Raw genomic sequence first — 26813 nt, 5'->3', positions numbered from 1 at the left:
CTTCGCTCTTGCAGATGCAGACAGAAAACTTAGACCTTTGTCCCCACCTTTTTACCCCCCAAAAACCCACCGCCCCCAAAACAGGACTCATACAAGGCAGTACTCACTGAAGGTCTGGCGTAGCTCAGGCCCCTCCCACTTGAAAACCTTTCCCAAGGAACTACTTTTTCCTTTCCTGGCCTCTCCCTAGGATTCTGGTTTCCCCAGCATTCCCCTAATTCAATCCCCTTCACTTTATTATGCAGAGCGATTTAATTCTCTTTCCTTCTACTCCGCCCCAGGCTTGCCTTTGCATAGCCAAAGATTCATTAATGTCTCCATAAAACAAAGGGCCATTTATGCAATGCAGAATCACTGGCAGAGATTTAGTAATTTCTTTCTCATTTTCTCTTACTACGTGGGTGTAAGAAAGCTGTGTGGACATTTATTTTTCCTCATACAGGAAAGCTGAAGTGGCTACAGTTCGGGTTTTAAATAACATTTTCCCTCCTCCTTTCAGGTACATATGACATCTATTTCTTGTAAACTTATTGGAAACAAACTTTTGGTCTCAGAACTCCTTTACACTCTTAAAAATTATTGAGAACCCTAAACAAACTTTGTTTATATGTGTTTTATCTATTGATATTTACCACATTAGAAATTAAAACCAAAACCTAAAATATTCATTTAAAAACAAAAATAATTCCATTACTTATTAACATAAATGAGATCCTTTTGTGAAAAAAATACATTTCAGAAACAAACTGCGAATGGCACGGTTTTACATTTTTGCAAACCTCTTTAAAGTCTGGCTTAATAGAAGACAGCTGCTTTGCATTCAGCATATTTGCAATGTCACAAGTCACACGGCTTCTGGAAAACTCAACTGTGTACAACTTGGAAGAGAAGGGTCGTGAAAGGCAGGGAGCATTTTGGTGTCACGAAGATCATTTTTATCTTGGTGCCCAAGCTTTGCCAACCGCTTCTTTAACGCATTGTAGTTGTGCATCCTCCTTAAAAACAAAGCAACGAAAAGGTGAATTAAATCTGAGCCTTGAGTCAAAACGTAGTAAGAACTCATTGGCTAACTTGCGGTTAATTTACTACGACTTAAGAGGGTATTTACAAACTGTACGTTAAGGATGAACAGAAACCGGGGACACTCTTCTGCCCTTGTCTTCATCTGATCAGTTCCGCCTCATCTTTCAAATCTGCCTTGTCAGGGTGATGCCTCCTCTGTGGTACTCTTCCCCACCATACATAATAACAAGAATAACAGTGTTCTTATTAACAGCAATAACTTCTATTGGCCACAGCGAGCCCAGCAACGCCCAAACACTTCACACGTGTTACCACCTTCAATTGTCACAATAACACTGAGGAACGTGCTGCCTTAATTTTACAGATCAGGTGGCTGTAGGGTGAAAGATAAGGTCCTCTGGCTCTGTGCCTCGCACACCTGCTCTACCCTAGCACTTATTACACCCAGGTGGTCACCGTCCACGTGCTTCTGTCCCTCACAAGGTGAGTCCTGGAGGTCAAGGGTCGCTCCCAGTGCACCCCCCTCCCCGCCTCCGCGCCCAGTCAGTGGGAGAACCAAAAGAGTGGCTTCCCGATCCTCTTGCTTCCCGGGCCCACACGCCCCAACAGGGACCTCTCCCCGAGGTCAAACCCTCCGAGGTTTGCCTGGAGGAGAAAAGGGCTGAGGCCGGAACCTTTCTCCTCTCGCCGCGGTCACCCCGCGGACGCCGGAACCTTTCTTCTTGCGTCGCGTTGGCGGGGGAGGCGTGCGGAGCCGGAACGGTCCTCCAGCGGCCGGGCGCGCGCCGCGGTCGCAAGCTGCTGACGTGGGCTGGCCGGGAAGGGGGTCGAGGGTGTGGGTCGTTATGGCGGTGGATATCACGCTGCTGTTCCGGGCCAGCGTCAAGACCGTGAAGACGCGCAACAAAGCACTGGGAGTGGCAGTGGGCGGCGGGGTCGATGGGAGCCGCGACGAGCTGTTCCGCCGGAGCCCCCGGCCCAAGGGCGACTTCTCCAGCCGGGCGCGGGAAGTGGTGAGCTGGTTGCTATGGAAACGGCGGGCGAGGGGGGCGGATCCGCGATGTGGACCCCAGACCCCGAACCTGCCCCTGTCCGGTATTCACTGTGTGAAGGAACAGCTTGGAGGAGAAAGTGGTCGGAAGTGGGGACAGGAGAGTTGGTCCCAGACAGCCGCCAACTGTCTTGGCAAAGGAACAGCCTTATTTCGGGGAATGGGAATACCTTTGGGGGAACTCGAGAGTCTCTTGTCCGCAGAGTTCGTGGGCTGCTTATCGAGGTATTGAGGTCGCCGTCACTGCAGACTTGAACGTCGGGGAAACTTCCCCACAGGCCTTTGCTTTTCTATCTCAGCACTGACCCCAGTGTATTTGCGTCTTCTGTTTACTTGTTTTGTCTCCCTCCGCCTCGCCCCTTCCCGGCTCAGTGAGATCAAAGATCGTATTCACCTGACCTCTCCCTTCCGCTTGCCTCCTGCTATAGGTTCAGGGCTCATGCTGGGGATCCGTAGATCTTGGGTGGTTTGGGGTAATCTTTCACAAACATGTGTGTTAGTCATCTAAATTGCTTTCCGTTCCCTGAACACAGTAGGCTTTCGTTCAAGAGAGCAGGGAACTTCTCCTTGAGGAAAGGAACAGTGCTGGTGTCACCTCAGAACCCCAATGCCCGACTCATAGCACTGCCCAGTAAATGTTTTTTGAATGAATGAATGAATGAATGAATGAACATATGGTTGTGTGTCTTCTCCACTGAACAGAAAACTAAGTGGAGAGAGAATGTTTGTCTTGTTCACTTTTGTATTCTTGGCCCCAAGGGTAGATCTAGGATTTGTGGAGCTTGAAGCTTATACAGTTCTGTCCTCTTTAAGATATAAAAATACAAAATCACAGGAAGAGTTTCGGAGCTTTGGAAGTGGCAAGTGAGGGGCCCTGAAACTTAAACTTCATTAATTTCATGGTAAATCCCCTTCTCTTTGGCATGCAGTCCAATGCCTGGTACTTTGTAGGCATTCAGATAGTTTTCAGTGAATATATGTATGCACGAATTAATGTGTGGCAGTTTGCAGAGGGTATGTGAGGACCAGAAATGGGATTGGACCAGGTGAAGACACTCAGTCCCTCAATAAACATCTCTTAAGCACCTGCCTTCTGTGGAGCACCTTGTTAGAAGAACAATTTAAAAGGAATGGTGGGGGAGACAGTAACACAAGTGCCTTACAGCCGCCTGGATAGTGTGTAGGGTACAAAGGGGAATGTGGTCAGTTTTACGTGAGGGCCAAGAAAGGCCTTTTAGTGGCAGTGATGCCTGAAACAAATCTTAAAAGAGGGGTACTTCATTCCAGTGCAGAGAGGGTAGAGAAAGGTATCTCAGGCTAAGAGAAGAGTATACACAAAGGTGTGGAGATAGGTAACTTTTATGCTCAATATATGTGTACTCAATGCATGTAATTGCAAACAAATTAGTAATGATATTTCAGGGTTTTTTTTTTTTTTTTTAGGAATTGATTATATTGTCTGAATTACTGCAAATAATGATGAGCCACTTTGCAATGTTACTGAATTGTTTTGATGAGCATTTGAGTGCAGCCGGAATGCGGGAACTTTGCTCTGCTGGCCGACCAATGTTAAGTACTAGAGAGAGCACTAGAGAAGGAGCCAAGAGACCGGGTTGTGGTCTTAACCCTGCAACTATTAGCTGTGTGAGGTTATTAAGCAAGTTTTATGGCCTTAGTTTATTTACCTGTAAATGTTCCCTCCCCCCCCCCTTCAAACAGCAGAAGACTTTTAAACTGCATTGATCCCCTATTTATAGCGGATCGAAGGAGGAGCTTCTCAGGTTGAAATGAGAGGAAAGGAAAGTAGGACGTTCTCCCTTCCCCTCCCCCCAGGTCAGCCCAGGCTTTTCCTGAGGTTCCTCCTGTGGAATTGTGGTATGTGAGATCACAGTTTTGGTTTTGGGAGGTCCCTTTCTAACTCTGCAATCACTGATTTATGAGCACTGTGCTAATTTCGGATCCTATTCCGGAGTAGGGGATATGCAAGTGGTAGATGATGAGGTTGTGGAATATAGGTGAGGTTCAGTGGGGTGGGGTCCGGAGCCGACGACCAAGAAAGAATTCTTGAGGCGTCTTTGGTGCAAAATTGGTGGTTTATTAAAGCACGGGGACCGGACCCAAGGGCAGAAAGAGCTGCTGCCCCGGGTTGTGAGGAGCGGCTGATTACATACTATGGGGCTGGGGGAGGTAAGGAAAAAGGGAGGTTGAGAAAATACTTTCATGTGTTAAAGAAGATTGACAGGATACCGGAGGCCTTGCCATTGTCAAGTTAAGGTGGTTTTTCCCTCTTGCAAGGCGTTAACATGAAGACGGTTGGGGACTTCCTGGAGGCTGCAGATTATAAAGACATTTAATTGTATCTACATTCTCTTCCAGAAGCTAGGTTATTGGTAGAAATGCTTCGTTCTTGTAAACTGCTAAGACATTTGTAAACTGAGGGAGACTTAAGTCTTGCAGGATTGTGGTATCTACAGGTTAACTATTTCTTTGTCCTTTAGGGCAGCCAGGGGTGCCTGAGGAACGTCACATACATCCCATGGTGGGGGGGGGGGTGCGGGGTGTCAGTTTCTGCTTTGTCCTCAGCTTGCCTTCTGTTCCCTCATCATTTTTCTACGACTAGAGGCAGAGCTGGGATGGCAAGCCTTACGGAGGTTTAGGCCTTAGGCCTTTCCCTGAGTAATAAGAATATGCTTTAGGCTTTTGAAAAATGAGCCTCAGGGGCAGTAACAGGACCCTGGGTGCTGAATTTCCTGTGCCTGGAGGCAATTAAACAGAGGGATGACTGCTTGTCAGAGATGTTTGAGAAGAACTTTGCGACTTAGAGGGTTGGATTGCATGCTGTTGAAAAATCCAATTCTGATATTTGATGATGGGGTTAGGTGCTAAGCCTTGGCGAGTCTGTGAAGTAGGGACATAGGCCGCATTGTTCAGGACTACTGCCCCTCCTGACATAGGGAAAACATGCATTCTTTTGAGGAATTTTGATTTTATGCTGTAGTTGCTTTGTGTATTATCTCCTGTTCTTGCAACCATTTCCCTCCACACCCCCCACCCCGAAACTGTAGGATAGAGCTGGTGAGGGGTGTCCTGTGCTCTTGCCATAGTCACATGCGTGAGCAGGCTGGCTGTTGTTTTGTTTGGCCTGGATCCCTTACACATAAAAGTCTGGCGAGTACTAGGAGCGCATAGTCTGGTTAGGGGTTAGCTCTGGTCGTCAGACCTAAGGAAATGTATCAGGTTATAGTAATGCCTTTGGTTGAATGTCTTCCTCGAGGGGCTCACTGTCATTTCTAGGATGCAAGTTACTTGATTCAGTTCTCATTCCTCAGTTTGGACAAAGCTTATTCCTGATAATCAGTTTTCCATCTCACTGAATTGTTGTAGAGGTTTTATTAAGATTAATAAAACTGTTGATTTTTAAATTTCCCCCATAGGCCAGTTTCTTCAGTATCATTCCTTTAAATATTTAACTTTTACACTCAATTTTGTTGAATTCCTATATATTCAATGCATGTGTACCCATTAAATTACAAACAGACAGTAACGACGTTTCCTATCTTGAGTTGAGGAACTTACTGTATCCGAAAAACTCCAAACAATGACAAGTATGCCACTTTGTAGTTGGAACTGGATTAGTTAACTCATTTAGACTGTGAGGTGAATGGGGACCGTGGGAATGGACAATGCACGGGGACTCGGATATAGAAGATGTGGATTCAGATCTGGGCTCTGCTACTTAGAAGTGGGTGACTGGGGCTTGAGTCTCATTTTCCACTTCTGTTACATGGGCGTGATCATACCTTACTGAACTCCTAGGCTAATTATCAGCATCTTCTGAGACAATGTATCAGAAAACTACACTGATTGTTACTGTTCCCCTTCACCCACTACCTTCACCCCCTGTAGGCCATTCAGACATTTTCATCAGTGGCTCCCGGCTATATTCCCCAAGCTTTTAGCTTTCCTGTACTTTCCTTCCTTTCTTGTAGAGAGGAACCAGGGAGGTATGCAAAGGAATCCGTGAAAATCCTAGGCAGTTTCTAGTAGCATCGGTAGTGCAGACTGCAGCATTCCTCTGGGAAGGTGAGACACTTTATCAGCAATGACAAATGCAGCTGTTCCTCTCTCTTCCTCCCGGTGACATGGAAGCCAGTGCTAATTTCCTAGTAGATCTTACGGCTCAGGATCCTTTGTGGTATTGTGGCCTAGGCAGCCATTTATTGGGCCTGGCAGTCAAGTTGAAATCTGCTTGACATCCTGCCCGACAGAGTAAAAACAGAATCTGTATGCTTAAAGCAGAACCATGGATTTTTTTTGTTTAATACTTAAAAGGATCTGAGTTCATGTTTTTCAGGCTTCTCATTTTGTTGGTGGGAAAATAAACACCCAGGTAAGTGAAATGACTTGCTCAGAGTCTTAATAGCTGAGTCATAGGACTGAGCCAGAGGGAGAAGCCAGGTCCTTTGACCCTAGTTTAATGCTGTTTATTTCGCACACTACATCCTCATACCTTTTAAACCAGAGATTCTTCGGCTTTGGAATGGCAGTGAGTTCCTCTTGAGTGAATATGGAATTCATAACTGGATTCTGCTCTAAACCCAGAATTTAGAGCAGAAGGACCTGAGTTTGAATGCCTTTTACTATATGAATTTGAATGCCCCATACTTACTGTATGGACTTGGGCAAGTTACTTAACCTCAGTTTTCTCCCTTCTACAATAGAGTGAGTAATAGCAACCTTAAAAGATTGCTATGCAGATGAAATGAGAAAAGGTGTGCATGTGCCTGCACATGTGAATTCTTTGGGTTGCAAGTAACAGTAACCTAATATAAACTAACCTGAGCAAAATGGGACAGTCTTGGCTCATGTAACTGGGAAACACAGGGGATAGAACTTCCTTCTCCAGCTCTTATCCATAAAACCCAGGAAAGAACTCCAGTTGGTTCTGCTTGGATCCTGAGCCCTCATTATGGCCTTAGGGGGATAAGGTTCTTCCTATGGCCAAGTCCTATGTCCACCCCAACATGTGGCCAAAGGTGGGTTGGATACTATGATTATCACCTCTCTAGAACCTTGGAGAAGGGAGTGCGCTGTGGAGGAGTAGGCAGTAAGGGCAGGCAGGCAATACCAACTGAAATGTTCCTCACAGCGCCTGGCACAGTGCCTGACCTGCCTTCCCCTCAGCTGCGTGGTTGTCTTCAGCTTTGTGGGGAAGGGAAAACCAGAATCGTGCAAGGTTGTAGAGGCAGGCTTTCTGTGTGGGAGTCTGTGTGAAGATGCCTTCCGCTGTCAGCTCTTTGTTATCTTACTGCTTTATAAAGGTTGCAGAGGCCAGGGAGAGCACCACGTGGGAAACCGGGATGCTCTGAGCAGCCAGGCTGGGCTCAGGGCAGCAGGAGCCAATGAGCAGCTCTGAACAGACCATCAGGAGACCTGTGCGGTAGTGCAAGGTCTGTCACGAAGCAGGCAGACCGCAGAGTCTGTCTGGGCCTCATTGTCCACTCTGGTGATATTGAGCTCTTAGACTGTGTAACTGCGGGGATTTCTTGTCCCTGCCACGTGATAGTGACCCTGGGCTCTGGCAGTTCTACTTTCAGATAAGTCTCGCAGATGAAGTTTTCTTTGTTTATGACACATTGCTTTTCTGAAAGCTGGATGTCTTTTATTTATTTTGAGTTTTTAAAGAACTGATTATCCTGAGTTTCTGGCTAAAATTCAGAGTTCCTGTAGAAAGGAAAAAGCCCTTTGCTTTTCTCCCACGAACAGATAGGTTCCTACCTTAGGAACTTTGTGTGTGTCATTCCCTCTACATGGGACGCTTCTCTCCCAGATTCCATGTAGATTGATCTTCAGGTCTTGACTGCCCTTGACTGCCCTGTATAAAGTAACAGCCTTTTCCTGTCCCTCACCCTGCTTTATTCTTTTCATTATCTGACCTATCAAGTATCCGTTTCTTATGTGTGTCCCCTGGAATTCATGCTTTGTGAGGACAAAGACTTTGTATTGTCTACCACTGAATCCATAGGTTCTAGACAGAGCAGGGACCCAGGTAGTCAGTGTTTCTTGTCTCTCTGCTTTCAGTTTTGGAGCTAGTTATCTCTGTGCAAGGATTTCCAGGATTTCCAATCCTAGAAATATGTGATCCTTATATGATTCCTGAATATTACACAATATACATTTACACTTACTCCAGTATCTGGAGTAAACATTAAATAGTATCTTTTATTATATCATTAAGAGTCAGTTCCTACCTCAAGAAGTTTACACTCTGGTGGAGAAGCAGCATAAACAGCACAACAGCTTTTGAGTTGACAGCTGAATGAGTGACAGCTGTAACCCTCTCAGCATTGACTCCCCAGGTCCTCCTTGAGTCCTTTGAAATCACATGGTTGACCTTGTGTGCCAGTGTAGGGACCCAGAAGTTGAGCTGGGAGAGACCACCTGGATTATTATCCAGAATAGCTGGAAGTAGACTTTATTCCAAGGATTGAGTGTAATACTTACTAAACTGGGGATTTCAGTCAAGGGAACATGCTTCTAAGAAGCAGTATCAGGCAGCAGGTGCCAGGGGTCAGTGAGAAGCTGGACATGGGGCCACACAGGACAGGAATAGATCAGGAAACAAGGCAGGTTTAGGATGGAGGCTGCAAACAGAGCGTGACTTTGTTGACTCACATAGATTTTTTTTTCTTTTTTAAAACAGAAACCTTATTGCAAATGAAATAAGGAGCAACTTTGGCTAAGGCTGGAGGGAGGGGGCTAGGAAGAAAGGATTCTTTAGCCAGACTGTCCCTCTGCCACCCTTACCCCTTCACCTTAAGGAGCCCCTTGGGAATCACACATAGGACTCAGACACACAGGTCAAACACCACTGTGTTAATGTACTCCAAGGCCTCTTTTTGCTTCATGATACTGCGCTTTTATGGATCATATTAACTGCGGAGCATAAGCAGAACTCCGTGCTGGAGACTTTCATGGTATTAATAGCCCTCTGTGTGGGTTGCACTTCTGAGTTTTTCCCAGAACTTATGAAGACTGCAACTTTTGAAATTCTATTTATTTAGTAATTCATTTGCTCCATCATCCTGTAATAACCAATTGAATAACCAATATGTTTTAGGCATTGTGAGGACACAAAGCTATGAGATCTATGCTTTGGAAATACAGATAAAGGATAAATAAATCTCCTTGAGGGGAGTCAATGGGAGATCGACCTGGACTTTGAAGGAGAAGAGCTGTTTCACCAGACAAGGGAGAGGTGATAAGTCACGTGCCTGGCAGAAGGAGGAGTATGAGCAGAGGCACCGATGCACGACAGCAGGCGGTGGCGGGAGCCGAGGCAGGACTGGGGTGGGTAAGCCCTCTTCTGGACGAGGCCCGGGGGAGGGTCAGAGTGGCAGCAAGATGAGGCTTTACTAGACTGCATAGAGCAGGTGGGCCAGTTTGGTCCAGGGACCAAGGCTGAAAACGAGGTGTTATTGAAATGTGACCGCCTCCATCTGCGTACATATGGGCTGTACGGTGCTTTCATGCTGTAGTGGCAGAGCTGTAGTCTGTAGGGGCCTGAAGGCCTAAAATGTTTTCTCTCTGTCCTGTAGAGGGAAAGTTGGCCACCCCTTGGGTGAGATCCTCGTCGGCAGTGCTACAGAGTTTGGACTTTGTGCTCTGAGCTATGCAAACAGAGGCACGAAAGGATCATATTTGTGTTTTACAATAATCAGCAATTTTGAGGGTGGGTTTGGAGTGTGACAAGACTGACCTAGAAGAGCTAACTCGGAGGCTGTTGCAGGCATTCAGGACAGAGTGGTCAACTGGTGGCAGTAGGGTTGGACAGGCGTGGATGGATGTAGTAGATATGCAGGAGGCAGTAATGAGTGGGGTTAGAAAGAGGAAGAAGTAGAATAATTCCCAGCTTCCTGGTTGGAAAGTTAAATGGTAATAGATATCTCAATAAATTTTTTTTCGAAGTTAGAGTAGAATGCCAGTTACTCATGCCTTCTTCTTTTGGTTCTAAACAGTAGAGAACACATCCAAGGAGCCTGATGGACATTGGAGTTTTATGAAGACAGCAGCAAGTGGTGGGGGCGCCTGGGTGGCTCAGTCGGTTAAGTATCCAACTCTTGATTTTGGCTCTGGTCATGATATCATGGGTCGTGGGATTGAGCCCCATGTCAGCCCTCTCCCTCCGCTCCTCCCACCACTCGAGCTTGCTTTCTCTCTCAAATCTTAAAAAAAAAAAAGAAAAAAAAGACAGCAAGTGGTGGATAAGTCCCCAGTGGCAGTGCTTTCTGGTAAACCTGAATTGGAGAGCGTAACTGGAACCCAGTGGGGTCCTCCCACTTTGTCATATTTCTATCTTGGAGACCATTGAGTCTACAAAATAGGCACCTGGGACATATGCCCAGCTAAGTGTATGGAGATGTGCAGTGGGCCTCACATCCAGCACACTCTGGCCTGGGCCTTGTGATGGGGAGAAGTGGAAAAAAGCGAGTCAGGCTCACTGGATTGCAGATGGGGATAGAGACTCAGTGGGGCTCCTTTCGATGCCAGGTTCTTGTGCAGAGTTCTGTTCCTCTCAGTTGTGCTGTCTTCAGTCTTGAAAGAGACTCGTCTTGGTAGTAATGATTGTATCACATACTACAGAGGCATGGTGCTCAGGGGTAGTCAGTTGGTTTTCTTCTTCATGCCGGGAAGCATCTAGAATGGGTCGAACAGTTCTCTCTTTCCTCAGTTTCTAGTTGGCAGGTCACCAGAGTTCAGTGTATCACCTACTAGGACAGGGCTGCTGAAACGGGTCCCCTGAGGATGACATTTTTAATGAATTCTTCTAGTTCAGGGTCTGGCTGTCCCTTGGGCTTGAGAACCAGATTTGTCAACATATTGAGGGTAGAACCATCTATTGGGACAGATATCAATCAAACTCACATCAACTTATATAAAAGTTCATTTATTTTGAGCAGTGTAATTAGTACTCAAGAGGATACAAATTTTGGAAAATCAATCATTTTGGGGCTTCTGCTATAGGTTAGGAACTCTGGTAAGGACTTTATGTACCTGATCTCATTTAACTTTTATCTTTTGGGGAGAATAGAAATACAATATTATTAAGTGATTTTACAGTATTAATACTATGAATAATATGATTCTAATAATAGAATTCATACAAACTTGATGTTTGAGGTTTCTTGTTACATGGAAATCCATGTGGGCTCCCTCTGGTGGGCAAAGTATCCGTGAAGTCTACAATGGTTAATTACGTCTTGTATATAGACAACTTACTGTGTTTATGACCTACTAGGTTGAAAATTGACTTTAAAAGAGGCCTCTTCAGAACCCGTCTAAAAGAAAGTGAGTAAACCAGAGGAATGCAAGGATGATGTGTTGAATGAACTACTATTAACTCAGATATGAAAAGCTTGCAGCATAGTTATAATTTTAAATTCAGCTGCACCTTTCTCTTCCTGACTTTCAGGTTCTCAAAGTGTGTAAATACTAGAGTTTGCTAGCTCCTCTTTGTCACAATCCAGTGGATGGCTATTTGTCTAAAGTCTGTGTTGCAGCACATAAGGTATACTTAACCAAGAGAGCGAATCTTTCCATTTCAAACCATTGTACACATTCCTGTTCACTCTTAGATGGATGATAAGAAAATCCTGGTAAATGAACATTTGCATTTTATAATCTAAATAGAAGTGACAGACTGCAGCATATCTGGACTCCGGAATTGAGAAAGGAATTAAAAAGCATAGGTTTTGAATTATAAATACTTTTGGACTTTGTCATTAATTAACTGTGTGATCTTAAAAAACTCACCTAACTTTTTTTTGGTTTTGGTTTGTTTCTCATTTTTTCTTGTTGTTTAATGAGGGTCTTTGGCTAGATAATCCTTAAGGACCTTTTGAACAGGAACCACCTGAAGTGGTTCCAGAATTCAGTACTCTTCTTTCTGAAAGTCCCAGGACATATCTTAAAAATGCTTTTTGCAGTGATGACTGCTCAGTGTCTTGTGTTACTTTCTCCTTGAGTTCCTGTGTACTCATAATTTTTCACATAGATGAGAAAATGAATTTGTTTTTCAAAGGTGGCATTTGGTAGGTTTCTTTCTACAAATGCATTTGATTTAATAGTGATTCCATACTCTTATAATGGACTGTTATCAGCGGGATATGTTTTTGAAGTTCACTAAATTATTTTAAAATCTGACTATAAAAGTAGTAAGTGCTCATTAAACAGAATAAAGAAGAAAATAAAGTTCACAGATAGTACCACTGGCCAGAGATAGCCCCTACTACAATCTTGGCACATAGCTTCTAGATGTTTTTCCTATAAACAAAAGAATTTTTCTATACTGCTGTTAAGTAGCCCCTCTTTTTTTCTATTATTGCTTTTTTTTCTTAACAGTGTATTGTGAAAATTTTTCCATGTCAATATAGAAATTTATCTGGCTGTTCTGTGTCACCAATTTATCTGGCTGTATAGTCATTAAAAATAGTTTCACACAGGTGCGCCTGCGTGGCTCAGTCGGTTAAGCATCTTAACTCTGGGTTTTGGCTCAGGTCATGATCTCAGGGTCGTGAGGTGGGAGCCCCACCTCGGGCTGTGCTGGATGTGGAGCCTGCTTAGGAGTCTCTCTCTCCCTCTCCCCCCTTCTCTCTAAATAAATAGATAAATAAGTCGTTTCACATAACTTATTTACTGGAACCGCTACTGAAAGATATTTGGGCTGCTTTCAGTTTATCACAATTTTAAACAATAATACATTTTCACCAAAATTGTTTCAAGTTTATAATCTCTTAAAAAGGTAAAAAAAATCTATAATTTCACTTGTTTTCTGTTTAATCTTTTCTCAAATATAAAAAAATTGATGTTCTAATATTAATAAAAGGGAAATTATCCCTAATTTTTTTTAAGGGTTAAATGTATTAGAACTTCATATCAGTGCTGGAAGAGTATAGAAAGGGGTAGGTAATAGGGGTAGAATAGTCAGAAATCTTTTGGGGCGCCTGGGTGGCTCAGTCGTTAAGCATCTGCCTTCAGCTCAGGGCGTGATCCCGGCGTTCTGGGATCGAGCCCCGCATCAGGCTTCTCCGCTGGGGGCCTGCTTCTTCCTCTCCCACTCCCCCTGCTTGGGTTCCCTCTCTCGCTGGCTGTCTCTCTCTGTCAAATAAATAAATAAAATCTTTATAAAAAAACTTTTAAGTTGGAGCAGAGCCTTGAAGCAAGCAAGTGAAATTGAGTAGATGGTGGGCGTGAGCCTGGAGTGTGTCAGTGACAGGAAACTGGCTGATTGAGCCAGTGGTGCTTCTCTGTGGGCAGTGTGAATTAAATTGGGGGAGGTACTTTATGGCCCTACCCTAGAGGCCCCCAGAGCTCTTGTGCAGCATAAATGCACATAAATCAGTGGTCGTCCTATATCTAATTAATAACCACTTAAAATTCAATGAAAGCATTTATAGTAGTAACAAAAAAGCATTTCTAGAAATAACCTTAATGAGAAATGGAAATAATGTCCCATTTGAAGAAAACTTCAGAATTTTGTAGAGGGTTACAGAAGACTTGAATATTAGAAACACATATTGTGTACCGCAAGGGAAGGAAGAGTGTTGTAAAGACATCAACTATTCCTAAATTAATTTGTAGGTTTAGTGCAGCTTTCATCAAAATTGCAACAGAACTCTTTTGAGAGGAACCTGAAAGTGGTTCTGAAATTCACCTAGAAAAAGATGCATGAGAATAATTGTTGAAGAGTGGAAGAGTGTGCGTGTTGGGGCGGGGATACTAGTTTGCCTGATATTAAAGCATTTTAAAGACAAAAATAATATATTTGTATATGGATTGATCAGTGAAGCGTATAAGGCCAGGTGTGTGTGTAACCTTTATCTTGAGAAAAGAGGTATTGTAAATCAGGAAGAAAAAGACGGTTTATTCAGTGATGATTTGGGGGATAATTGGTTAGCCCTTTGAAAAAAAAAGTTCTGTTTTGTTCATATCTTACTGTATATACATTAAAATATATTTCTAGATGAACTAAAGATTTCATTGTCAAGGCAATACTGAAGAAAATAAAAATGAGTATGAACATTCTGTCTTCTAGAAGTAGGAGGTCTTCGAGTTTAAAAATGAACAGCAGTTTTAGTAATAATAGCGGCAGTGATTGTGATGATGATTGGGTGGCAGCTCTCACAGTTACTTCATAAAGAGACGTGTGGCAATATTCCCAAGTACAGAAAAATTATTAGGGAAACATGGCACACTGAAGAGGAAGTCATGGCATGAGAAAAATTACTTATATTATCCTGTTAGGTTAAAAAAGTTACTACCAAAACCAGATATAATTAAAACTATGTATACGAGGGGCGCCTGGGTGACTGTCGGTTAAGTGTCTGACTCTAGATTTTGGCTCAGGTCATGATCTCAGCATCCTGAGATCAAGCCCCGCATTGGGCTCCCCACCAGCAGGGAGTCTCCCTCTCCCTCTGCCCCTCCTAAAATAAATAAATAAATCTTTAAACAAGACAGAATTATGTGTACGGAAAAAAACAAAAAACTCTAGGCATGGAAATAGTGATCAGAAGGGAATACACCGAAGGTTAATAACCATGGCTGTTTCTGGGAGAGGGGACTCAGGGTGATCGCTTTTTCTGCTTCTATCATCCTGAATTTCTTTAATGAGCACGTATTACTTTTGAAATGAAAAGCAAAACAGAAAAAGTAAGCCTCCCAGCACGGGAGTTTTTCTTTGCTGTGGTAGGATATGGAGAAGAATTAATATCTTTTGATGAGAAAAGTGTCATGAGTAAGCAGTATCTGATTGTATATTAAATGCCCAAGGGAGGGGCCCTATTTAAAGGAAGTCTGCGGTAAAACCTTTGGTAAAGGGAGTAATTTTCCAGTAAGTCAGCTGGATTTTCAATTCAGACTTTCTGAAGCTCTACGAGAAAATCATCCACAAATGTTGTGTGGGTGTTTTACCTTTCTGGTTGTCATTCTGAAAACTCATCAGCGAGAGTAATAGCTACCACTTGCTGAGCACCTATTCTCCCTGGCACTGTGCTAAAAGCATTCTCATTTAGTTGACTGTCCTTACCGGTCAGGTTCCTTTCCTCATGAAGAAACCGAGGTTCAGAAGGTTCAGGGAGCTGCCCAGGACGGTGTGAGGATGATGAGTGTGCCCTGGGTCGCCAGGACTGAGTGCGCGGCCGTGCACGTGGTGAGTGCCGTCCCAGGTCTTGGCATTCCACAGGCCAGATCACTGGTGGTTTTCTCCTTGGCAGGTTGTCCTATCATCTGCTATTTTCGGGAGCATATTTTGGTACGTAAGTCTTATGTATTTAAAAGTTCCTGACTTGCTTGTAGGGGACAATACAGCCGCCTCCAAACCAAACTTTTTTTTTTTTTTAATTGACAATTACCCAGTGACATACATTTCTTACAGGCAGTGTTGTGGTCGGTTTTTGAGGAAAAGGGGGAAAAGTTTATGGTTTTAGTTAGTAAAAATCACTGAGAAGGAAGGAGACCCAGTTTTTACATTATAGATATTTGACAAAGTGTTAATTCTGTTTTTTCGTCTGGGGCACTAGTTTGTTATTTTGTTTATTCACTCAATAGTCAGTCCCGTGGAGAACTGCAGAGCTGAGATGACTTTTCAGAATTAGCAGGTGAGGCAAGGGGTCAGGCCTTTGAAACTGCTGTGGCGGTCAGCCGTTGGATGCAGGCTTCCCCCAGGGAAGTACCCTAACGTTGGGTGAAGCAGCTTGCCTCTGCCGAGGGCGGTTCCTTAGACAGACTTAGCTGGGAGCCATCGGCAGGCAGTTCTGGAAGTTGGGGGAATGAGGGCCTCGATCCTGAAGACACAGTTCTGCCACACCTCCTTTTAGGGTTATTGTAAGGAGTGAATGAGGTACTGTAAGTGGAGCTGTTGGCACTGTAGCTGGTACGTTATAGATGCTCATTCAACGGCAACTGCTTTATTACCAGCTTCTATTGGTTGCGTATCTGGAAGGAAGGAAGGCATTGAGATTGCTGTTTAGGATAGATGAGAGAGACCTTCATTTGGCCGTCAAATGTTTACACTCTAGAAGGGGGCATTCATTCATTCAACCAATAAATATTTATTGAGCATCCAGTATAGGCTGTGCACTGTTTCTGGCCCTGGGGATGGAGCAGACTTAGGACAGAATCTCTGCTTTTATGGAAGTTATATTCTTTTTTTTTTTTTAAGTTTTTTTTTTAAGATTTATTTATTTATGAGAGACTGAGAGCATTCATGGGGCAAAGGGCAGAGGCTGCATCACAGCTCAGGCTCAAGAGGGTGAGGGTCTGAACCCACATGGTTGCCAAGAGAATGCCAAGCAGACTCCACACTGAGTGTGGAGTCCGATGTGGGACTCCGTCTCACGACCTTGAGATCATGATCTGAGCTGAAATCAAGAGTTGGATGCTTAACTGCCTGAGACACCCAGGAGCCCCCGTATTCTAATGGGAAACTTATAGTAAATAAATAGATACATAAAATACTTGGGTGATAAGTAAACTAATAAGTATAAGACATATTCATAACGACAGACATCTTCAGTAGAGGAACTTCAAGAATTGAGAGGTTAAGAGGTTACTACTTCTGGATAAGGTTGAGGGGAGACTTCGTGGAAGAGGTAACATTTAGGTGGGCCTCATGTGGAATCTACATGAAAATCATGTAGATTTTCCACATGTGGAAATGGAGAAAGAGAAGTAAGACAGGAACACGAGACAAAGACTCCAAGGTGGGAAAGCACAGGATGGTAAAATATACAGAGGAGAGCTCAGTGTAATGGAAAGCGTGTGAGAAATAGGTAATGGAGTGTGCCTTATATTTTCCTTTGGCCCCTCCAGATCCATTCTCTTTCCACTCTGTTCTTGCCTCAGGAGGCTGATTTTTCTGGAGTGCTTGCCTGGGTTTCCTTGTTATCTGGCTTCTGACTGGGTTCAGCCAGTAGGAGGTCCAACAGGAGATTGGAGGGCTGGAAGGGAGAGGGGTTGGTTTGGGAGTGTGGTAGAGGCTTTGCATCCATAATCCATGACTTGGGATGTCTGCCCACCCTAGGATTTTTGCCTTGTGTCTGTCAGGTGTCCTCTGGGGTAGGATGGGGTTAGTCAGTAGGCTGGTACCAGCCAGCAATACACAGGATTGCATTGCAGCCCCACGCAGAGCTGACCCTGAAAGGCAATGACAAAGGAATTCCTTCCCATGGATAGACCTTATACAATTCATCTCTACCTTTTTATTTAAGGCGGTTTTCATAGGAGATCTATTTCTCTCTCTCCCCCTTTGTAGCTCAATACTGTAAAAGGGAAAAGCCAAGAATTTTAGCCTCAGACAGATTTTCTCTTAGTGATGTGGCAGTTCATACTTCTCTTCCAAATATGACCTGAAAGGTTAGAGGTGGTAAATGGCTCTTATGGCATTTTGACTATAAATCTGAACTGGAAGAGAATCTGTAACCCATTATCAGATTCTGAATCAAGCTGCCTTGTCCTTCTCCTGTTTCTGTTTCAGTGGAAATGTGTGTTTTTACTCTGTCAGTGGACAGTTTACATACCTAATATACCTAATATTTAAAGGGAATTATATAATGAATACTTGATGTGAAAGCGACTAGTTAAATACTTTAACTCCAAGGGATTCCATTAAAGTAATAAGGAAATTACATTTAATTTTAAATGGTAGAAAGATTTTTTAATGTTATTGCTATTAAGCATGTATTACACACACTCAGCCCAGTTTTTGCAAATGAATTCCCAAAGCACAATTCATCTTTATACAGGTGGAAAGGAAGTATTCTTGCAAAATATGTAGTTTGATGTCGCCTTCTTAGCTGTAGAGAGAAGCATACATTTCCAAAGAATAGAATGTGATGGTTGATTGGAAACTTTTGGTGTTACAGGCTCTTAGCTCTACCTCTTGAAATAAGAAAATATATATAAATGGGTCCCCAGATGAAGGTGTGGTGGGGTACTTTATAGCCCTAATTGACTCCAGACATAGAGGCTGTGATTTGTAAGCAAGCAGTGACAAGAGGAAGTTAAATCAAAATTAAATTAAGGGAAGGAAGAAAAAAAAGAGATATCAAGGAGAGGTGATGAATTTTCTGAAAGCTTCTAAATACCTATCTGTGGGTAAGTGGGAAATCTGTGAATATATCTCAGTTATGTCAAAAGATGAAATCTGGAAACATTTCAGTCCTAAAAAAGACCTCCTCTCTTTTTAAAAAAAACTTTTATTTTCATTACTTGGTACAGCTCAGTCAGTATGGGCATATTTGCTTCTATACTTTTCCATGACTCAAACTGGCAATAAAAATCAGTATCTCCCATGATACACATGAAGTGATATTTTGGGAGGATTGGTTTTTCTGTTTATATTTTGGCATTTTGTTGTTGTTCCAGCTTGTGTAAATAACATTCTCGGAATGAGAGCCTACCAGATGCTCATCCACACTGAGCGCCATCTTTGCAGGGGTGTCCGTCAGTCTCCCTTTCCCTGGCCTCCCCCCCCTGTTAATTCTCAAGCCCGAGAGGACAGGGACTGTGTCGCATTCCCCATCAAGCAGAGAGCACCGTGCGAAGTTCCACACGTATTTGTGAAATGAATTGAGTAAGTAGATGCCTCGGCTTCCTCTTTCTTGTCCATTCCACCGCAACCACGTGGGTTCAGACCCTCACCATCTTGTGCCTGAGCTGTGATGCATCCGTATCTTTGGAGCCAAGCCACTGGGCTGAAAATGCTGCTTTCATCATGTTACTTTGCTCAGAAGCATTCAGTGCTGCTCATTCCCCACACAATGAATTCCCAGTTATTTGGCCTGCGTCCAAGGGCCCTTATAAAACTAGTACTACCCACTTTTCCATTTTTACACCCGATGCTTCCTCGATCATCCCACCAGCTTTAACCAACCTACTCCATTTACAGCCTCCTGTGCTGTCTTGTCTCCTTGTTTGGCTCCTGCTCTTTCTCTTGCGTGGATGGCTTGCTCCCCTTCGTTTACTCAAATTCTCCCCATCTTGAAAGCCACATTCTCCCCAGTACTAGTCTCTTTCTTCTGAATTCAAAGCATTTGCTGCCATATTACTCATGAAGCAAGGAATTGTGGCTGTGACAGCCTTCATGTGACTGTTTTTGTGTTCTCCTTTAATGATTGCATTGTTGCTTAACTTTCCAGGTGCTATTGTGCTGTTTCACAACTATATTGCTTACTTTTGGGTGTGAGGAGTGGAGAAGGAGAGGTGGGACTCTGATTTGATGCTTTTTTGTATTTCCCGCTGTGGCTCTCGTAGCGAGCTAGCCAGCACTGCAGCCTTTGGATGGGGCAGTCACTTCTTAATCATTTCTGTGTTCGCAGGCCTAGCACCGTGCCTGGCCCGCAGTCGGGATTCAGTACACGGTATGTGAGTAAATGAATAGAAGGCATTCTCAAATATGTGTTTACTAGTTTGACTCAAAACTAAATTAATCAACATAGGTGATTTTCCATCTTTTAAAAGCCACAAAAATCCAGCTTTTCATTTAGCCTTTTTTCATCATTAATAGTTCTCCCTCCAGCACTTCTTCCTTTTGCCTGCTTCAGCTTCGTGCTGAAATGTAAATCAATTTCCTCTAATTCTTTTCCCTGTGAAATTGGAGAACAGCTGTTTAGTCACCTCCTTATAAATAACCCTTCACCAAGTTAAATTGCCTCGAGGACTTGCTTTCTCCAGATTAAATTATCCCAAAGCCTTTTCTTTTTCTCATAAAGGCCTTTTTAAAAAGAAGCATTTGTTGTTTTTTTTAATTTCTTTTTCTAGCTCTTTATAAAACTTTATCCTTTTCATAAGTGGCCCACAGGCTACCCCTACAAGGGCCTGGTTAGTGCTGCCTGGAATGGCGGGCACCTTGAATCTCTCTCTTCCTTGTGTCGGGAGCACCCTGTTGACTGTTTTTATCACCTGTCAGGTGTAACTTGCAGCTCACTTTCACCCTGTCTTTGTTTTGCCTCCTTTTTCTGTGCATTTCTTCAAATGTGTAGCTTGTTTTCTTCCCATAAACCCTAACTTACTGCATCAGCAGCCTTATGGCTACAAGTTAGAGGGAACCCAATGCAAATTAGCTGAAATGATCACGGGAATGTATTGATTTATATCACTGAGAGGTCTAGTGGTATGACTTAACCTCCGGCGTGACTGGACCCAGGGGACATAGCAGTGTCACCAAAGGCCTAATTTTTCTCGCTCTCTCTGTTCTGCCATTCACGGTGTTAGCATCTCCTTGGGGCACCTCCAAGCTCTTGCTTAATGGTAGCCAAAAAGCTGTAGTACTTGCAGACTTTACTTTCCATACTACTCCATGTGGAGGAAGAGAGAGGCTTTTCCCTTGTGATATCCATTGGAATCCTGGAATTGACTTGTATGAGTGTTTGTAAATGCATCCCTGTCTCCAGAGGGAAAGGACAGCCTTTCCTTAGGACGCAGCCCTGCAGCCGAACCAGTGTCACTTCCACCCAGTACACACAACTGAGAGGAGGGGAAGAATTATTTCCAAAGGAAATTTGGGGAGTTATTTCCAGGAGGACAAGAGCTGTGGATGTGGGTGGCCAACAATAAATGTACTTTGCATTCAAAATTGTGCCCTTTCACTCTGCCCTAGATTATTAATATCACTTTGAATGGAGGGTGTCCCTGAGAATGAAATCTTGATTCACTTACTGTTTATTGAGCAGCTAGCATGTGTCATGCGTACAAGTAGGTATTGGGCATACAAACATGATGAGAAGTCCCTGACTTGGAGAAACTCATAGTCTAGTGAGAAGACAGACCTAGAGACAGATAATTAAAGCATGCTGTAAAAAATGTTGTTATCATAGTATGTATGGCTACAGAAGTTGAAGTGAAGACCGCTTCACTTGGGAGGGGCTGAAGGAGTAGGGCTTCATAGGAGAGGCAAATCTTGAGCTGAGTCTTGAAGGATAAAATATATTCCCTAGAATGGGAAAGAAGGGGCATCATCCTGAAGGCCACGGTGAACCGTAACAAGTTTCAGCAGGGTACTGATGTGATCAGGGATGGATTTTAGAAAGATCCTACTGCTGGCTGTTGGCAGACCCAGCAGATGTGAGAAGGACCAGAAGCAAGGAGGAAGATCTGTTGAGCAGCCTTCAGGTCTAATCAAGACATGGTGAAGGCCTGAGCCAAGCCGGTGACCATTGAGACAGAGGACAGATGCAGGATCTGTTTGACAGGATTTGGAACTTGTTAGATGTAGGAGATGAACGTCAGTGGTTCTAGGTTACTTCGAGGTTTTAATTGTGGGTGACTGGGTGGGTAGTCAAATGAGTTCAGTTTTATAGTTATTTGAGGTGCCTGCCGAACAGCAAGGGACACACATTTGGCAGTTGTAAATACAGAAGTGGACCTCCGGAAAGAGCCAGAGCTGTAGACGGGAGACATCAGAGTATAGGTGGAGGTTGAGGCCTTCAGGAAGGAGCAAGATTGCCAGAGGGGGAATTTCAGATGAGAAGAGGGCCTCAGTTTGCAACATTTGAGAGATCAGCAGAAGGAGTCAGAGAAGTTAGGCATGTGGGTCCCTCCAATAATGGAGCTCTTCTTATCTTGCGAAAGTTAATGGCACCTGGGATGCCTTGTGGCATGGTGCTTTTGAGCAGGGACTCTCGGCTCTAGTAGTACTGGTGGGTGACTTGCAGATAAATTATTTAACCTCATTTCCTGATCTATGTAATGGGAATAGAGTGGTACCTAATTTTGGACGATTGAAAGAGTGAAGCATTTTCAAAGTGCCTGGCACATAGGAAATGTGTTAAAGTATTTGACAAATAAACACAGAAACTAATAAACACATATGCATGCCCTGCATTGTGTATCTCTGAGTTCACCTGCCACTGGCCAGTTAATCCAAAACCCAAAACTACTTCATTTGGACCTAAATAATATACTTGCCTGAAAACTCTGGTGGTTCCAATGCAGTAATGCAATTATCAGACTTCTTGACGGTTTTCCAGATTATTTTTTGGATTATTTTTTCTATTGGCTATTAATTTTACCTCTGACTTTGACGCAGGTTTGTTTCTTCCAAATGGCGTATTTTTAAATTGTTCCTAATACCTTGTAGCATATAACTTTCTCTCTCTTTTGCTTTTTTTTTTTTTTTAATAACTTTCCTTCCTCAGAGTCATTCCTAAAGTTCTGGAGTGCTCTGTTAGTTGCTCCCCCGCATTTTGGTCAGTTACTGGCATGTTACTTTTAATCAGGCTGCTTTTCTCATCCATCTGGAGGAATTGGCACTATTTTCAACTCCTCTCCATTATGGTCAGGAATATGAACTTGCTGTCTTTTCTTCTTCCTCTTCCATTTTCCCACGTAAATGTCTTGAACCACTGATTAGATCTGTGTGCCCACAATAGCATAAGCAGGCATGAAGCTTAAATCTGATTTAAAGGAGTATGTACAGAGTCTACTACTCTCTGCAAGTTTTTTTTAGAGTCTCGATGAAAATAGAACGGTATTCAGGGTGTGAGTATGTTGCCGAATCACTAACACTCGTTGAACCAGACGTCGTGTGTGTTCATTTTTAAATAACTGGGTGGGTCACCTTTTTATTTATTATGAACACAAACCCTGATGCTTACAACCGGCATGTGAAAGGAAAACAGGCGATAGTGATGAAAACCATTTAATGATTAGTGAGGAAACAAATATTGTTTAATGAAAATAAAAACCATGTCTAAAGGGCCTAATGCTGACTTTTGGAAATATAACCATGTTGCGGTCTGTTGTGTACCCTCTGTCCTGTACAGTAGATATTGTTTAAAATTGCTTGGGAACTGGAGCTTGCAATTGTGAGCCTGGAATGTCCTGCAGATAATTAAGTTGTGGTCAGGCTTTGGAAAAATAAAAAGTTCTCGAACTATGATTTTATAAACATGCTACAATAACATTTCTTTATATTTAACAGTTTCTTATAGAAAGCTGATACTCTCATGAGGCATTGATTAAAGGTAAAACATCAAGAAAGAAAAAATATTAAATTAAAACTTCACTTAGGATGTTGACAGTTGGCTTGTAATATTAAACAGATGTGTATGTTCCTGGGGATATTCTGCTTTCTGAACTGAATTGCTAAGTTGTATTTTTTTTTAATGACAACTACAAATTTTTGATCAGTTAATAATTTTAAATGCCCTTTCTACAATCTTCTGTATTCTAACTTCATCTGTAGTTTGAGCCCTCTCAATGATATAATGATTGGTGAAACCTTTGCTGCCGCTTCTAAAGTCTTTCATTTTCTTTCTTTCTTCTCAGCCCCCCCCCCCAAAGCTTAACTGGGCTCTTCTGATTTCGTGATGCGTTCCTGGAGATTGATTCCTTGAAATAATTTTAGGATCATTGGGTGGAATTCTACCCTTTCAGATTTATGTCTATACTTTACTTCCATATAAATTTCACGTTGGTATTTGAGTGCACAAGTTGACCTACATTGTGGTATTGTGTTTGTGTGGTCAATTGTAAAGGCTTCATGAGACATCTCTATAGCCAGCCATGCAGATCGGCCTGTACCCCCATGCTGCGGGGCCAAAGAAATGTCAGTGAGGGGACCTAAAGGAAACCAGGCCATGGAGCAAAAAGAGATTCAGTAAATTCTTTTTGCTTATAAGGATTTTGCCATATTAGGCAAATCACGTAGAGTCCGGTAAAGGCGGTGGGGTGGGGTGGGTAGGCTTTGGTAAACGGAGGAGGAGTCAGGTTGGGTTTTGTAGGATGAGTTGAAATATATTTCCCATCTTCCAAGATTTTTCAAAATCGGTTTGTAAGACTAGATAAATTGTTCATTGTTGTATTTGGGCTGATGAAAAATTTTAAATTCTGAAGATCATTTTAATTGTAAGTCTTTGACATGTGGATGTCTCATGTTCTCTGAAAGATAGATTTTGCTAGGCAGGAGTCTTTGATTAACCTGGAAGAACAGTTTAGTTGGTTTGAATAGATTTATTTATCTTGGAACTATGTATTGTTTGCACAGTCTTCTTTTTGGAATCAGTGTTTTTTTTCTCTGCAGATTCCATTTGGGAAGCTCTGATTTGGAGTCTCAGTATATGGAAGGTATTTCCGATAAACACAAACAAAGGCCCACTGGACTGTCTGAACAAATACGACGACATATTTTATCGTAAATAATTTTATTTAAGCTCAAGAATAATGAATTCATTTTTAATAGCATTTTATTTAAATGTGACTGTTCTTTATATCTAATAGTGTAAATAGTTTTTAAGTGTCCTACTCAAGTTTGATTTAGGAGCAAAAATATTTGACCAGTACACATTTCAGGTGTATTGTTTGTTCTCTAGGTCATTGTTTTATTCTTATTATTTTACATTATGTGTGGCTGTGGAAGGAAGAACAGATTTCTGTGTACAGTGCCTTAGCAGTTCTTGGAATCACTGCCATATTGTCCTAGAAATTTGGAATGGAAATTAACGGTGACCTTTTAGAAAGAGCTGGGAACTTTGAGCTGTGTGCAAAAGTACTGTATAAGTTTAGCATAATTTGTTACTCTAGAAAGAGCCACCCATTGTAGCTAGGAATCGAACAAGCAGTAAAGTATATCTATTAAGGTTTGTATCAGCTTGTCTCAGGACTTTATACTGTTTCATTCCAATTCTCTCCCAGTGTTTTGCTCTAAAGGAGTATTGTGAATATTTTAAATAGTTTTCTTTAACCAGAATTAATAATAACAGATTTCAGTAGAAAATGTTTCATTTTACCATGATTATTGCATTGTAAGATAACTCTCTGTAAATGATATTCTTTTATAGGTATTTTGGCTTGGCCTACCGATCCTAATTTCAGTATTATGCCTGATTTAGCAATAAGCTGCTGTGATCAGCTACAGTGAATTGTATTAGGCAGGCTTTATTTTCTGTATCAGTGTGGTACTACCATTTCTCCCACCCCCAGGTGGGAAAAGCATTTATATTCTTTTTCAGTTTTAACATTTGATAATTCTACCACGGGAAAAGGGAAAATGGGAAGTTTTTCCGAGTAGATGGTGATTGAAGAATGACACCATTTGAACAACTTTCATCTTCTAAAAATCTCTTGCTCACCCCTTTTTCTCCGGGCAGCTTTCTCATCTGTTCTACAGATAAGGAGTGTGGTTCTGTGAGGGAGGAGGGTTCTGCTGTTCCTGTTTGCAGCCTGTTCGCTGGATTAACTGTGAAGTTACTGATTTGGGAATGGAAGGCACTTATGGGTCCCTAGTGGTCTGAAATTGGAAATGCATCTCCTGAAAATTTCATTAGAACTTTCCATAAAGTTTAACATTTGATTAGAAACAAAAATGTTAATAATTTTAGGTGCGCTGGTTGGCTTATTTAAAGTGTTCTTTGAGCTACAATTGAAGTTACTTATTTTCTTAATCTCACTGCAAACAGATGAATTACACATAAACACTTGAGCACTAGATTAGCACCTGTATTTCAAGCTATTGAGGAAATGGAGGAAAATTCTGTGAAGGCTCGAGTGAGTGCTACGTAGATTGAGAAAAATCGTCAGAAGTTGTCTCTTTGTCATCTCTCTGTTAGCTTTATCATGCTTAATTTTCATGAAAATAATGTGTTTGTTACTGTGGTCACACCGTGATTTAGCTTTGGCTTATGTATGATATTTTATTGTCCCTGTCCTGGAAAATTATAGCACTTTTTATGAGGAGTGGTTTGTGGGTTCACACAACCCACTTGGAGTGCCATTTACTATAATTCTCTTCTAAAAGGACCATAAAACATCATGTAAATTGTTTAAAAAGGGAAGGGCCTTTTTTGAGGAAGGCTAGGAGAAATCTTTGCAGGCTTTTGTTCTTATAGTCAGTTTCATGATTTTAAGCTTGCAATTTATTTGAAACATTAATGTCAAAAAGTAAAGTGCCTGTGTATGTGAGCAAAATGGTTGTGAACGAGGGCCAGGCTACACTCGGGCCTCAGTGCAGAATAATACACATCAAATTCAACGTGCTGTAATCTTTCAAAATACGTTTTCTGTGGCTTCGGAAATGAAATTACGGAAGAAAGGGAGGGAGGGAGGAAGGAAGGAAGGAAGAACGAATTAATTTATAGCATGTATATCTTTTTTCAAAAACCCTCTTAAGAACTTGTTGCATGTTTATAATCGACATTAAAGCACAGTTTTTGGTAACTGGTCTTGTGAAACTCCTGTTTAAATTCACAAATGGATTTACCTAAAGAGACTTCCCTCCTTGGCAGTTTTACCATTTCGGTTGGCTTGCTGCTCTCAGTTTTATATACACCCTTAGGAAGAAAGTATGAAACACACAGTAACAACGCTAACATTCTGTCATGGTTTTTTAGTACAAATGCCTTATTCTGATATTATCTTGGTTTTGTGTATGAGCTCGATGGAGAGCATGGACGGAAATTGTTAATAATTTTCTACAGCATTTATGTGGTACTCTGAGCTTCTTCTAGTAGTTCAAATACAAATATATCTTACATTTAGCAAATTGTTATAAGAAAATCCAAATATATGTGAAATATAAAATAGAGGCAGCTGTTCATTTTACATACAGATATAACAAATCTGTAATAGATTTAATTTTTGTAAAGCCACTTCCTTAGTACATGTGAGATCATTATCTTTGCAGCAACACTTTATAGGAACACATAAATGAAATGATGACAGCTATGTTCACGTAAATAGTGAT

The 26813-nt window shown here is 42.3% G+C and overlaps 1 protein-coding gene and 1 long non-coding RNA gene across 3 annotated transcripts in view; both read left to right on the top strand.

The window, feature by feature from the left end:
* Nucleotides 1–1774: 1774 nt before the first annotated feature.
* STX18 (syntaxin 18) overlaps nt 1775–26813 on the top strand; it is a 123193-nt gene continuing 98154 nt past the window's right edge. The window contains exon 1 of one of the 2 annotated variants that reach the window (XM_045771369.2): nt 1775–2036. In XM_045771369.2, the coding sequence (XP_045627325.1) occupies nt 1869–2036 (168 nt within the window). In that variant the 5' untranslated portion in view covers nt 1775–1868. The remainder of the gene's footprint in view (nt 2037–26813) is intronic. The other variant, XM_045771371.2, reaches the window with a different exon arrangement.
* LOC148109610 (uncharacterized) lies at nt 2407–22249 on the top strand. The gene is made up of 2 exons (XR_015725598.1): nt 2407–9424; nt 10093–22249. It is a non-coding gene; the product is annotated as an uncharacterized LOC148109610 (long non-coding RNA).

The sequence above is a fragment of the Ursus americanus genome, chromosome 8, assembly GCF_024610735.1.
Source record: "Ursus americanus isolate L20-20 chromosome 8, mUrsAme1.1.p, whole genome shotgun sequence".
Classification (NCBI taxonomy): domain Eukaryota; kingdom Metazoa; phylum Chordata; class Mammalia; order Carnivora; family Ursidae; genus Ursus; species Ursus americanus.
Note: the sequence above shows the minus strand (reverse complement) of the source record. Positions and strands in the feature narration are given on the sequence as shown.